At 37.1% G+C, this 14,471-nt stretch overlaps 1 protein-coding gene across 2 annotated transcripts in view; it reads right to left on the bottom strand.

Moving 5' to 3' along the window:
- Positions 1 to 251: 251 nt before the first annotated feature.
- The window catches only part of Ythdf3 (YTH N6-methyladenosine RNA binding protein 3), a 31,407-nt gene continuing 17,187 nt past the window's right edge, over positions 252 to 14,471 (bottom strand). For both annotated transcript variants that reach the window (XM_040740816.1, XM_040740815.1), the window contains one exon: positions 252 to 3,317. In XM_040740816.1, the coding sequence (XP_040596750.1) occupies positions 3,294 to 3,317 (24 nt within the window). In that variant the 3' untranslated portion in view covers positions 252 to 3,293. The remainder of the gene's footprint in view (positions 3,318 to 14,471) is intronic.

The raw sequence follows: 14,471 nt of genomic DNA, 5'->3' as shown, positions 1-14,471 counted from the left end.
TCCTACTACATTTAAAAAAAAAGGGGGAGAGGGGCTCTTCCTCTTGTATCATAATTATTAATAACTGTGAGTCAATGGGAAGGTTAATTTGGATAAAGGACACCCCCCCTTAATTCACTTAATCTAAATGACCAATTAAAATGAGTAACTTACATACATTTGCCAATAAGGAAAATCTTAATAAGCAAGAGTTGTTTTCTAGCAAGCAGCATGTATTTATAAAGGTAGATAAAAAGGAAAGAACACAGATATGAGTGAACAATTTTTATTGAAACCCTCAAAGATTAAAGAGGACCAAATGGTGAGTTCGGTACCATAACAAAAAAAAAAAAAATCTCACCTACTGTACCATCATTCACAGGAATGAACAAACCCAAACACGACAAAATTCAAATTCTCATTTGTAACTGCTACAAGTGAATGTAAATGAGCTAATCATTTCATCATACCCTTTCTTTAATCATATGAAAAAGGGAATTTACATGGCATAACAAAAGATATGCAAAACTTAATGAAAACACAATTCTCATAAAATCTCACAAACTTATTTTTAAAGGATGCAGAATGCACTTGAAATGATTGAATGACTTAAGCTGATTGGTTTTTTTTTATTGCAAACTGTTTGAACATCAGCTTAACCCTCATGCATGGTACTCAAAATAACACAGCTTTTCAATTAGAAAGATCACATGTTAAAATGAGGAATTAAGCACTAAAAGGCTGAGTTTTCTGGTTTTTTTTAAAGGAATTTTCAAGTACCAATATATGTAAATACTAATTTTGGTTACACTTTCCCCCTTACTGTTAAATATACAAACTATAATACCTTTAAAAATAAGATACCCACATAAGATAACTTTAATAAGAACCATTCAAATGACAAATTGGAAAAACATTAAGCAAGAAATCACGGGACCAATTATGTCTTAATTTAAGAGTATTCAAACATTTTATTATATACTACTCTTGTAGAGTCCGGGCTCTCTCCCTTTTGGTCCCCGCAGTTAAGAAACATTCTGTTGGTTGTGCTCTAGAGACAACCTGTAATGATTTCATTTAATGGAAAAATAATCTTGCAATATACTGACTGACCAAGAAGGAAGAGAAGGTTGGAGCTTTGGGGAATACTTAGGTGAGAAAAACACAAAATTACCAAGTGGAAGCTTTTTTCCCAAAGGAATGCTGCACCCATTTCACTTAAGATTAGAAATTCAGGTTAAAGGCACTGGGATGTTCCTCTCACCACGAACAGACTCTCAGCTACACTGGCCCTGTCTGAGTCTAATGCAATCAGCCTGCTCGTTGGGAATTTCGATGACATTTCTTACATAACACCTAATGTAAATTAAACAAGACTGAATTAGTTTATAATGTCACTAGTTTTATAAAAATATCCAGAGTTGCTAATAAAGCACCAAGAAAAAGAGAACCTCAGGGGGAGGACTCAGCCCCTTCCTACAAGGTCACCCTTTTACAGTTTTCTCTAGTAGGAGCTCCAGAATGACACGAGTCATCTTTGAAATGTCCTACCTGTGCAATCTTAGGGATATAGAACATAGCTGTGCTGACTATACCCAAATGCCAATTTTCATTATAAATAGTTAAGAGACATGTTACAAGATTTCATGGCTTAGTCTCAAAAAGGTAAAATAGGTGCAATTTTCCTTTATGAAAGTTTTCATTCTTCAATATACCATTAATATTTTGATGTTCCCTTCAGTAAACACTGACATAACTACACAGGGACTACCAAGTAACGTGTGAAATACCTATGGTTATCTACAAATACTGCATTCTAATAAAAAATACAATATTTGCACATTCTAAAACATTGTACAAAATTACATAAATCAAAGTTTCAAAGAAATATCCACCACGTCTTTTGTGTTGAAGTGAGCAGAGAGGAGAGCAAATGAAAATATCTCTAAACACGATGTAAACAAAAATGGAGTAATTCAAAACATCAAGGTATTCAAATCTATTGTATTGCTATTTTCACCTTTAACATATCATTCTACATAGCTTTCTTCTTTCAAAACAGTAATGTAAGGGGCAGGACATTATTTTCATAACCTTATGCCATCAAATCACTCAATACAGATGCACAACATATTCAATTATACAAAATCAATTTGCTTCAAGATACAAAATTAATGTTGATATGTAATTAATGAAAAAAATAGGATGTTAGAAAGATAACTATAAGAATACCCAGATATATGCTGTATTCCCACTTATATAGATCTGATCAATAAAACATCCAACACATTCACTTAGATACTGATTTAATTCATGGATCAAGGCCATATTTTCAAAGTATTTTAAGGATGCCAGGACACTGCAACAGCTGGAGAAGAGTTGAGGAACAGCTTATGCTTGCTAAACAAGAACTATGTTTATTTAGCTAGTGAGTACCTAGAGTAATAAAGTTTTACTTCATGATAGCAATCCACTCACAAACACCCAGAAACAGGATTGAAGAGTTTTAAATGTAGTTATAAAGGTCATAAAAAGTCTAATTAGACTGAGGTACATTACTCAAAGTGTTGAGATTCATTAAGTGGTAGAAACAAATTAATCCCTCAAACCAATGCACATTCTCAGTGTACATAAGTGGGGAGGGGTGTGCATTAACTGAAGTCCACCAAGCTGCATATCAGCATTCTGTTACACCAAATAGTTTGAAGACAAGGGAAATGTTCTAATATAATTTTAGATTATGTTTCTTTTGGCTAAAATAGAGCATAAGGTTGCTTTGCCATATTAAAAGTTTACTACAATAATTTTTCACATAAACATTCAGACTTGAACTCCAGGGCTAAATATGGCATGATTATTTTGCTTTTAATCTGTCAAATAGCTAAAAATTGACAATTTAAAAACTACAACAAAGAAAAGGTTGAAGCAGTGAGACTCTTACATCATTGAACCACTTCTAATGGTTAACTGTTAGTACTTAACGAATTCAAAGAGTTAATGAACCCTTGCATTCATTCAGTCTTCTGTGCCTTAGCTAGGATGCAAAATTACAAAAGACAGCAGGTACTGGTCAAAGCTTCAGGACAGAAAGTGCTTGATGAAGTTACAGTTCTCAAGTGTTTGGTGAGAGTATAAGGGCAGATGCGCTGATGAAAACCATTACAACAAGAGTCAATTTTTGTGTTAAAATGTTCAAAGATGTCACCGTAAGCAGAAAAAAAAAAGCTTTAATAATGTCTTCTTTGACTTATTAGGCATTTCCAGAGTCTACATCATTAGTGTTGTCATTTTAACAGAACATTTCCACACGGTGGTTATTGCTTGTTTCTATTTCTCTCCTGAAAGAAAAATATAAATATTATATCACAATATAGTCACTATGTAGTGATCTTAACTACAGGTTATATAATGCAAATCACCAAGACACAGTTCTTCAATTAGTAATTATTTTCCCTAAGTATTAGAGTAGGACAATTGCTACAAACCTCTTAAATAAAGAACTCCAAAAACAAAGGCTTACTTCAAGATAGCTTTACATCCCCATTTTCCTACAAGATTTAAGAATAAGAACATTATGATTTTTTCGAGTCTTTCCAGTTGAAATAGTGTGGTATACCCATTTAAAAGCTTTTTATTGGCTGAGATAGGGAAAACGTTGCATTAAATTAAAGGTACATTAAATGAAGAGTTCAGTATTTTGAAATGACTGACTAAAAATGCCCACCACTTATTCTTACATTCAGTATATATATTATAAATTTAATATTTAATAATTATAATATAATAAATTATAAATTAAAATATATATATATATATATTTTTTTTTTTTCCGAGGCAGGGTTTCTCTGTGGCTTTGGAGGCTGTCCTGGAACTAGCTCTTGTAGACCAGGCTGGTCTCGAACTCACAGAGATCCACTTGCCTCTGCCTCCCGAGTGCTGGGATTAAAGGCGTGCGCCACCAACGCCCGGCTTCAGTATATTCTTTTTACGTCAAGAATAAAGAAGGCCCAAGACTGCCTACCTCCCAAGGGAGGGTAGTTTGCTGTTATAGGGGAAGAAGAGGAGAGAACAGGGGAGAGGGGGGAGGGGGAAAGGAAAGAGGCAACTACTTAAGGCTTCACTAGACAGGGAGGTATCATAGGTAATCAGTTACAACAATGAGACTAATGCTGCAGTTTGAACTGTAAACAACTTTAAAAAATTATTTCTTATGTACAGTGTTCTGCCTCCCTGTTTGCCTGCAGGCCAGAAGAGGGCACAGACCTAATTATAGATAGTTGTGAGCTACCATGTGCTTACTCGGAACTGAACTCAGGACCTCTGGAAGAGCAGCAGTGCTCTTTAACTCTGCACCAGTTCTCCAGAGCCTGTAATCAACTTCTACAGAAATATACACTAAAATATACAGATTATATACTTAATTCATCTCTCTTTATAAAGCATAACTTTCTAAAGAAAACTCCATTAATCTAACAGATAAGACTAAAAGATCTTTGATTATAAGACAGTAAACAAATATATTTACACTTATAACACGAGTCACCATAATAAATGTACATTGATTCATGAAAATAAAACTAAAAGATTTTTAAATCTCATATTACATATTCATGAGAAATAAATCCAAAACACAAAGAAAAGTTGACATAGCACAAACACATAACACAGACCAAATGATGTCATATGAAATATCCAATCAGCAAAGGTAAAAGTTCTGACTACAGACATTTTAAATAGTACATTAAAGTTTCCAAAAGCTCTAACAATACCAACACAATTTTACACTAAATAGAATTGCAAGAAATAGCTAACAAATTCATGATTGGAAAATGTAACAGGTTTTACACAGTAAAACAGACAAGTACATAAAAACCACAGAAAACTGAATTCAGAGTGTGTGTTCTAACTAGGCCATGACCACATGGCAGCCCAGAAGGTAAGCCCAGATAATGCCAGGTTTTCTTACTTTTTAAAAACTGTGTATGTGTGTGTGTGTGTGTGTGTTGGGGGGGGGGGGGGATGTTAGTCAATTTGTGGTAATCAGTTTCCCCCTTCTACATTGTAGGTTCTAGAGATGGTTCAGTTGGTAAAGTTCTGGCCTCTCAGACATGAGGCCCTGAGCTCTGATCCCCACCAAGCACACCTGTAATCCCTGGAATGAAACATGACAATTCCTGGAGGCTTTCAGGCCAGCTAGCCTAGCATGTGCACATTAGAGGACAACATGAGACCTTGTCTCAAATAAGATGCAAGGTGAGAATTTATAGGCATTCTCACACCTACACACACGAGAGAGAGAGAGAGAGAGAGAGAGAGAGAGAGAGAGAGAGAGAGAGAGAGAGAGAGAGAGAGAGAGAGAACAAAACCCCACATTTACACTACCAAAAGGTAGGGTTGTGTCTCAAATTAAGTATATATAGGCTATGAGCTCCAGATCAGAAGACACATGAGTCTTAGAAGTGAGGATTGCCAATGATCTTACCAATGTGCTATAAAATGAGAAATTTATCACAGTTGGCATCACAATTACAATTATGAAAAGATGAGGAAAATATGATTTACATACAAAGGATCGTCATTCAGTGAACCTAGGAAAGGATGAATTGCAGAAAGTCACTATGTTATCCAAAGTGATTCAGAAAATTAAAGTTTTACTTTAATGACTGATACTTTAAAAAATAATTTAGGGGAAAATCCTTCCTCCACTTTCCATCAAGGGCAAAATGCCTCTAGTGATCAGTGAGATAGAAGAGTTACCAAGTCTTTGAGGAAAACAACCATGCAGTCAGAATAAGAGGTATTCTCTACCCCAAAAGAGATGAATGCAGACCACAGAGCCAGGATCAGAAGTATGCCACAGAAAATGAACCCTTGGCACATTCATCTAGTCTTTTGACAGAGCTAAGACTTCCATCTCCTTCAAAGTAGAAAGCACAAAAGTAGAAAAGAAGACCTTTCCAATATCCTGAGAAAGCCCTGCAGCTTCTAATGACCTGAAGATTTATCACCCTTAGTATCTTTCTACAACCAGACCAAAGCCTGAAAATGAGCAATGAAGTTATCTAAGAAACCACAGCACTCAGTAACAAAAGGAGCAGAGGCTCTGAGCTGAAGGAGGTAGTGAGTGCCCGGAAAAAGCAAAGCAAGACAAGACACTCAAAGTCAAATAAAACAACATAAAATACTTTCTGTAGTTTAACAGATCTTAATTCCTCCCCAAAAAGGGTTTCTCTGGGTAGTCCTGGCTGTCCTAGAACTCACTCTGTAGACCAGGCTGGCCTCAGACTCAGAGATCTATTCTGCCTGTCTCTGCCTCCTGGGTGCTGGGATTAAAAGCATGGGCCAACACAACAATACTGAAGGATATATGATAAAATAAACATATTTGTTATAGCCATGCCAAAAGTCATAACCTCAATCTAATGAATGCTTGAAGCACCTGAAATTAAACCACGTACTCAGGTGTTTTTAAAATGTCCCTTACATGGGGGCAAAACCAGCACACAAATAATAACATCAACAAGAAAAAAACCCACCTAGTCAGTAATCTTTAAAAATGCAGGGAGAAACAAAGACAAACAGTAACAAACTGGAGGTAATTAACTGCCTTCTGATTGACACATATGTATTATGACATACGCACACCCCATACACAACACTAAATATAGTGTAAAAGATTATGTAGGATACAGGCAGTTACACTGAACTGAAAACCTTATCCACTCAGAAGCCAGAGCACATGGGTAAGAACCTTTCATTTTCTACAGTAAGCCTGAGCTAAGTTTCTGGCATGCTCTGTCCCAAAGGTAGCTCCTTTTTTTTTTTTTTTTAGAAATTAAGGCAAAAGAATGTAAAGTAAACAGAACAAGTCTGTAGCACACAACAAATCCTAAATTAGTCACTAGGGCAATGAGAACTTGCTTCTATTATAACACCACCCTTGCCCTTCTCTGCACAGCCACACTATGATCTAGAACTACACTAAGAGGTCCCAGTGCCTAAGAGTTGGCTCACAGGTATGAAGCACTTGCAATACACACGAATCTGTCCAATCCCACAACCAAGATGCAAGGAGACACAGACTTAAAGCTGTCCTCTAACCTGTGCACGGTGTAAACTCTGAATACACCCACACCCGTGTAAATACTTTTTAATATTTCAGACTTGAAAAAAATTATCTACTTATCTATAAAGGAATCATTTTTTTCCAAAGATCAAATAAACTAAATGTATACTATAAAAAAAGAGAAAAGAAAATTAACAGAAAAAATTGTTTTCCTGAATGCTGGACAAGCCCTCTACCAAGAAAGCTGTTTCTTCTGCCTGGTAGAAAATAGCTTATCATCAAAAGGAGACAAAATGAGGCCCTTTGTCCAACAAGCTTTGAACTAAATTCTGCCAAAAATGACACGATTCTATGTAATTTCCTTTCCATGAATTATTTTCAGGGCTGGGCAGAGGTGATGAACACCTTAATTCCAAGCATTTGGGAGGGAGACAGAGGTAGGTACATCTCTGAATTCTAAGCCAGCCTGGTCTACAGATCAGGTTCTGTGATAACCAGAAACCCTGTCTCAAAACACCAAAAAAAATTATTTCATAAGAAAATAATCTTATGTTTATTAAAAAAAAGGATAAAGGTGCATTCCTATAATCCCACATTTGGAAGGCAGAATTACAAGTCCTAGGCAAGAAGCAACTGGAGCAAATCAGTGACTTATAAAGCTTACTTAAGAAAAGTATTTATTAATTGAAATTCTCTTCAGTTTAATAATATGGATTCACAATTATAGTATAGAAGAGCTACCTCACATAAGGCCTATAACCAATCTGAAGAACTATAAAGGAGCATTGGAATATACAACGGCTACTACAAACTGGGGGAGACCAATGACCTAAATGTTAATCAAAGATATTCTGTCACTGCAACAAAACCAAAAATAGGCCAGCTATTAAAACTAAAACCTGGAGCTGGGGAGATGCCTCAGTGGTTAAGAGCAGATTGCTCTTCCAGAGGACCACAGTCCAATTCCAAGCACCCACATTGTAGCTCACTAACCATCTGTAATTCCAGTCCCAGATCTTATCCTTGTTCTGGCCTCCACAGGAACTGCACACATGTGTTACACAGGAATACATGTAGGTAAAACATCTGCACACATAAAAAAAAAAAAACAGAAAAACTACAACTAGGATCCAGGTATTATGCTGGCCTGCCCCAGTCACCTGGTAGAATGCACTCAGACAGTACCCTGGTCAACCCACATGCAAGAAGAAAGACCTCCGCCCACTTAATGCTCTTTCCTTTTCTAATAAACTTCTCACTTAAGCTCTTCTGACTAGCATGTTTGTCCCCCGCCTTGGTCAACCTTAACTGACATGGAGTCCATCAAGGTTCCTCATACTGTATCATTAACAAAAATCTCATACCAAATTGTTGATAAATAAGGACTTATATGAGTAAAATAATATAGAATATAAAAGGATTCATTCTAAGGAAAAACAAACTCTCAGGATTACCTAAATAGTCTACAAGTATGAGGATAACTAAAATTTACACTGGACAAATACAATCAGGTCTTCTTATTTTCTTCTCATATTCAAGGATTATATTAGCTTTACCAAAGAGGCAGTGCATATAAATAATTCTTCTGGAAACAAGTTAAGATAATAAAGATAATGGGCTTGAGTAAGCATTTACCCAGAATTCAAGAGGCAAAACATCCCATTTTCCTCTCACATTTCCATTTTAAGTTCCTTTGCTATAACTTTGTTAATACTAATGTTCTTGATTCACCAATTCTCCACTGCATATCCTGGTAAGTTCATCAAAATCAGTGTTTTATCTCAGGAGTTTAAATAATATTCCTAAGGCACTATCCCATAAATTACTGTAATATTTGAATAAGCTGTGTTAACTACAGAAAGATAAAAATGTGCATATGCTCCCTACTCCACCTCCTAATGTTACAGCTAGGATTGAACTTTTATAACATTATTCACAGACCAACCAGTAGAGATAAGACGAATAAGGAAGAAAAATTACCAGACATTCAACCTGTGTTTTCAGTTAGACTGGATGGACTTTAGAACAGTGGTTCTCAACCTATAAGTCATGACATTTTTAGAGGGAAAAGACCCACAGAAGTATTCTATGGCCATCACAAAAACAGATATTTACACTATACAAATCATAACAGTAGCAAAATTACAGTTGCAAAGAAGGAAAATAATGTTATGGTTGGGGTGACCACGAGGAACTGTGATAAAGGGTCAAAGCATTAAAGAAGGTTGAGAACCTCTGCTTTTGAGCATTTACTCACTTGGCAGTGTCTTCTTAAAAGCTTTGTGACAGTCCTTTTACCTGGTTTTAAAAAATGAGCAGCCTTAATTAACAAAATCAGAAATGAAAAGGGGGACATAACAATGGACACTGAGGAAATCCAGAGAATCATCAGGGCATACTTTGAAAACCTGTACTCCACAAAATTTGAAAATTTAAAGGAAATGGACAATTTTCTGGATAGATATCACTTGCCAAAACTGAATCAAGAACAGATAAACAATCTAAACAGACCCATAACCCTTAATGAAATAGAACCTGTCATCAAAAGTCTCCCAACCAAAAAAAGCCCAGCCCAGATGGCTTCAGTGCAGAATTCTACCAGAAATTCAAAGAAGAGCTAATTCCAATACTCCTCAAAGTATTCCACACAATAGAAGCGGGAGGCTCACTGCCAAACTCTTTTTACAAGGCTACAATCACCTTGGTACCCAAGCCACACAAAGACACAACTAAGAAAGAGAACTATAGACCAATTTCCCTCATGAACATTGATGCAAAAATACTCAATAAAATACTAGCAAATCGGATTCAAAAACACTTCAGAAAAATCATCCACCATGATCAAGTAGGCTTCATCCCAGGAATGCAGGGGCGGTTCAACATTAGAAAATCTATCAATGTAATCCACCATATAAACAAACTGCGAATCAGAGAAACCATCTCGAAAAACAAAAACAAACAAAAAAAACAAACAAAAAAAAAACAAAAAACAAAAAAAAAAACTGCGAAAGAAAAACCACATGATCATCTCACTACATGCTGAAAAAGCCTTTGACAAAATCCAGCACCCCTTCATAAAGGTCCTAGAGAGATCAGGGGTAACAGGAACATACCTGAATATAATAAAAGCAATATACAATAAACCATCAGCTAACAACATCAAACTATATGGTGAGAATCTCAACGCAATTCCTCTAAATCAGGAACAAGACAAGGCTGTCCACTCTCTCCATATCTCTTCAATATTGTACTTCAAGTTCTAGCTAGAGCAATAAGACAACAAAAGGAGATCAAGGGGATACAAATAGGAAAGGAAGAAGTCAAGCTTTCACTATTTGTAGATGATATGATAGTTTACATAAGTGACCCAAAAAACTCCCCAAGGGACCTCCTAGAGCTGATAAACACCTTCAGCAAAGTGGCAGGATATAACTAAAAAAAAAAAAAAAAAAAAAATACAATGGCCCTATTATATACAGATGATAAAGTGGCTGAGAAAGAAAATCATAGAAACATCACCCTTTACAATAGCCATAAACAGCATCAAATATCTGGGGATAATGTTAACCAAAGAAGTGAAAGACCTTGTATATCAAGAACTTTGAGTCTCTAAAGAAAGAAATCAAAGAGGATACAGAAAATGGAAAGATCTCCCATGCTCTTGGATTGGTAGGATCAACATAATAAAAATGACAATCTTGCCAAGAGCAGTCTACAGATTCAAGGCAATCCCTATCAAAATTCCAGCACAATTCTTCACAGACCTTGAAAAAAATAATCAACTTTATATAAAAAAAACAAAAGGCCCAGGATAGCCAAAACAATCCTATACAATAAAGGAACTTTAGGAGGCATCACCATCCCTGACTTCAAGCTCTATTATAGAGCTATAGTCCTGAAAACAGCTTGGTATTGGCACAAAAATAGACAGGTAGACCAATGGAACCGAATTGAAAACCCTGATGTTAACTCACACACCTATGAACACTTGATCTTTGACAAAGAAGCTAAAATTATACAATGGAAAAAAGAAAGCATCTTCAACAAATGGTGCTGGCATAACTGGATGCCGGCATGTAGAAGAATGCTGATGAATCAATGTCTATTGTCATGCACAAAACTTAAGTCCAAATGGATCAAAGACCTCAACATAAATCCAGCCACACTGAACCTCTTAGAAGAGAAAGTGGGTGGTACCCTTGAACGAATTGGTACAGGAGACAGCTTCCTGAACATAACACCAGTAGCATAGACAGTGATGAAACTGAGAAGCTTCTGTAAGGCAAAGGACACAGTCAGCAAGACAAAAAAGCAGCCCACAGAATGGGAAAAGATATTCACTAATCCCACATCTGACAGAGGGCTGATCTCCAAAATTTACAAAGAACTCAAGAAGCAAGTCTCCAAAACACCAAAGGACCCTATTAAAAAGTGGGCTGCAGAACTAAATAGAGAGTTTTCAATAGAGGAGTCTAAAATGGCTGAGAGGCACTTGAGAAAGTGCTCAACATCCTTAGCCATCCGGGAAATGCAAATCAAAACAACTCTGAGATACTATCTTACTCCTGTCAGAATGGCTAAAATCAAAAACACAGAAGACAATTTATGCTGGAGAGGATGTGGAGAGAGGGGAACACTCCTCCACTGCTGGTGGGAGTGCCAACTCGTACACCCACTATGGAAATCAGTATGGAGATTCCTCAGGAAAATGGGAATCTACCACAAGACCCAGCAATTCCATTCTTAGGCATATATCCAAAAGATGCAAATTCATACATCAAGGGCATCTGCTCCACTATGTTCATAGTAGCATTATTTGTAATAGCCAGAACTGGGAAGCAACCTAGATGCCCCTCAACTGAAGAGTGGATAGAGAAAATGTGGTACATGTACACAATGGAATCTTGAAATTCGCAGGTAAATGGATGGCACCAGAAGAAACCATCCTGAGTAAGATAACCCAGTCACAAAAAGAGAAACATGGTATGTACTCACTCATATATAGATTTTAGACATGGGGAAGAGAGAGTAGGTCATGGGTAAACAGGAAGATTGAGTGGGGTGTAGAATAGGGGGAGAACAGGATGAGAAATACCATAATAAAGGGAGTCATAGGTTAGAAGAGAGATCTGGCACCAGTGAGACCTCTAGTGATCTAAAGGGATGACACCAACTAGCAAGCTATGCAATAGTGGAGAGACTACCTTAAATGCCTATTCCACATCTACACTATATGCCATCCTAGTCCTTCATCCAGTGACTGATGGAAGCAGAGGCAAACACCCACAGTTAAACACTGAACTGAACCCATGGAACTCAGGGACAGAGAGAGAGGAGAGATGAGCAAATTGGCAAAGAATTGGCTAGCAAAACCAGCAGAGACAGCTGATCTGAACAAGGGTTAGCTCTTGGACCCCAGACCGACAGCTGGGAAGCCAGCATGGGACTGATCCAGACCTTGTCAGTGTGAGAGTCAGTGAGGAGGCCTGGGCAACCTATGGGGCCCTGGGCAGTGGATCAGTGTTTATCCCTGGCATACAAATGGACTTCGTGTGTCCATAACACAAAGAGGGATGCTCTCTCAGCCTGGACACTTAGGGGGAGTGCATGGACCCTGCCCTGAGTGAAATGACAGACTCTGGATATCCCCTATGTGGAAGGAAGTGGGGATAGGGTGGGAGGCTGGGGGGTGCGGGAGGATGGGAAGGAGAGGGAACTGGGATTGACATGTGAAGCAAGCTATTTAAAATTAATTTTAAAAAATGCACAAAATGAGCAGCCTCCAAAGCCACAGAGGAACCCTGTCTCAAGTGCCCTCCCCCCGCCCAAAACAATGAGCAGAGAGCGAACTCTCCTACTCTATATCAGCTTATGCAGCTTAGATACCCATGTCAACAAAGATTATCTAGTTTTTCTTCTTCTGCCCATATTACTTCCCTCTGTCAAAGACAGTGGTTCCCAATCATAGCCCATTTTGTTTGTTAGACTTTAAAATTCTCTCTGATCTTGAGTAACAAACCAGTTTAATTGAAAATGTGTTCAGGGTCCCCATGGAAGGACATTTGTTCCAGTATGGAGGCAGCTAGGCAGTGGTGGCACATTCCTTTAATCCGAGCACTCAGGAAGCAGAGGCAGAGGAAGGTGGATCTCTGTTGGCTAGAGGTCAGCCTGGTCTACAGTCAAGGCTACACAGAGAAACCCTGTCTCAAAATAAGAACCCCCCCCCAAAAAAATGAAATAAAACAAAAGAACTGGACTTCACTACTTTACCTACCTAAGTCCCCTCTATTGCACCTTGAAGTAAGATTTCACTTTTATACCTAGGGTCAGAGAGAAGAGACCTTTTTGATTACCCTGTGTATCCTTCCTATGTAGTATCTTTTGCTTAAGAAGTTTTAAAGATTTTTCTCTTTTCATGTCTTTTCTTTACTACTTTCAACTAGTTTGCTAATCATTTGGTAAACCACACTTACTTCCTACATTTGGCTAACTTTTTCAATTTGCACTTCTAATCTGATTATCCTGATAATTATGTTTCAAGTTTTTAAATAACCCTTTATATTATTCTACTCCAATTTTGTAGGAATAGGAATCCTTCCTAAAAAACAGTGATTTTTGGTATGTATGTACGTATGTATGTATGTAGTTGTTGTTGAAGGGTCTCTCTACATAGCTCTAGCTGTCCTGGAAGTCACTATGTAGAACAGACTCAGAAATCCCCTCCCACTGTCTCTTGAGTGCTGGGATTAAAGGTGTACACTGTTACACCTAGCTTTAAACTATCTTTTGCTCCCTGAATTATCCAATTTTTTTTATCTTGGTCCTTTCATGAAACTTCATTTTACTCAAATTTAATGAAAACTGGTTGTTCACATCTAAGAAATGTGTCCATATCTAACAATGAGAGAAGTACCTATACAAATACTGACTGTAATAGATTTATATATACTGTAGCTCAAATCCCCCCTGAAACTTCTCATTCTGAAATAAGAGAGCCTGACATCTAAACATAGGATATGTCAAGTTAACTCCACCACCTTGGAAATGCAAGGTGGAGAACTCCCACTGCCCAAATAATCAAGAGTGGGGAAATCTCAGTAAATAATGTATAAATTAAAACATTAAAAGTAGTAAAATCAGAACTAAATTTTCAGACCAGGTAGGAAAGAGACATTAAAAAAAAATGTACTTGGTGGTAGAACAAAGAAAAATCTTCTAAGTATTTCTTTGTCATATCTTTTCTCCTGAACAATCTTATCTCACTTCAATAGATTCAGCTATGAAAGAACAGAAAGCCACGTCTGATTCCCATCTCCCTCAAAGGTCTAAATCAAGGTGGACCCTATCTGTATTTTTCAAAGATTTTAAAAGAAGCATATCCCAAAATCACATCGTCCGCATTCCAAATTTTTCTACTGATCCAGTA

The sequence above is a fragment of the Mesocricetus auratus genome, unplaced genomic scaffold, assembly GCF_017639785.1.
Source record: "Mesocricetus auratus isolate SY011 unplaced genomic scaffold, BCM_Maur_2.0 Super-Scaffold_6730, whole genome shotgun sequence".
NCBI classification, from domain to species: domain Eukaryota; kingdom Metazoa; phylum Chordata; class Mammalia; order Rodentia; family Cricetidae; genus Mesocricetus; species Mesocricetus auratus.
The sequence above is the reverse complement of the archived record's forward strand: the minus strand, read 5'-3'. Positions and strand labels throughout refer to the sequence as shown.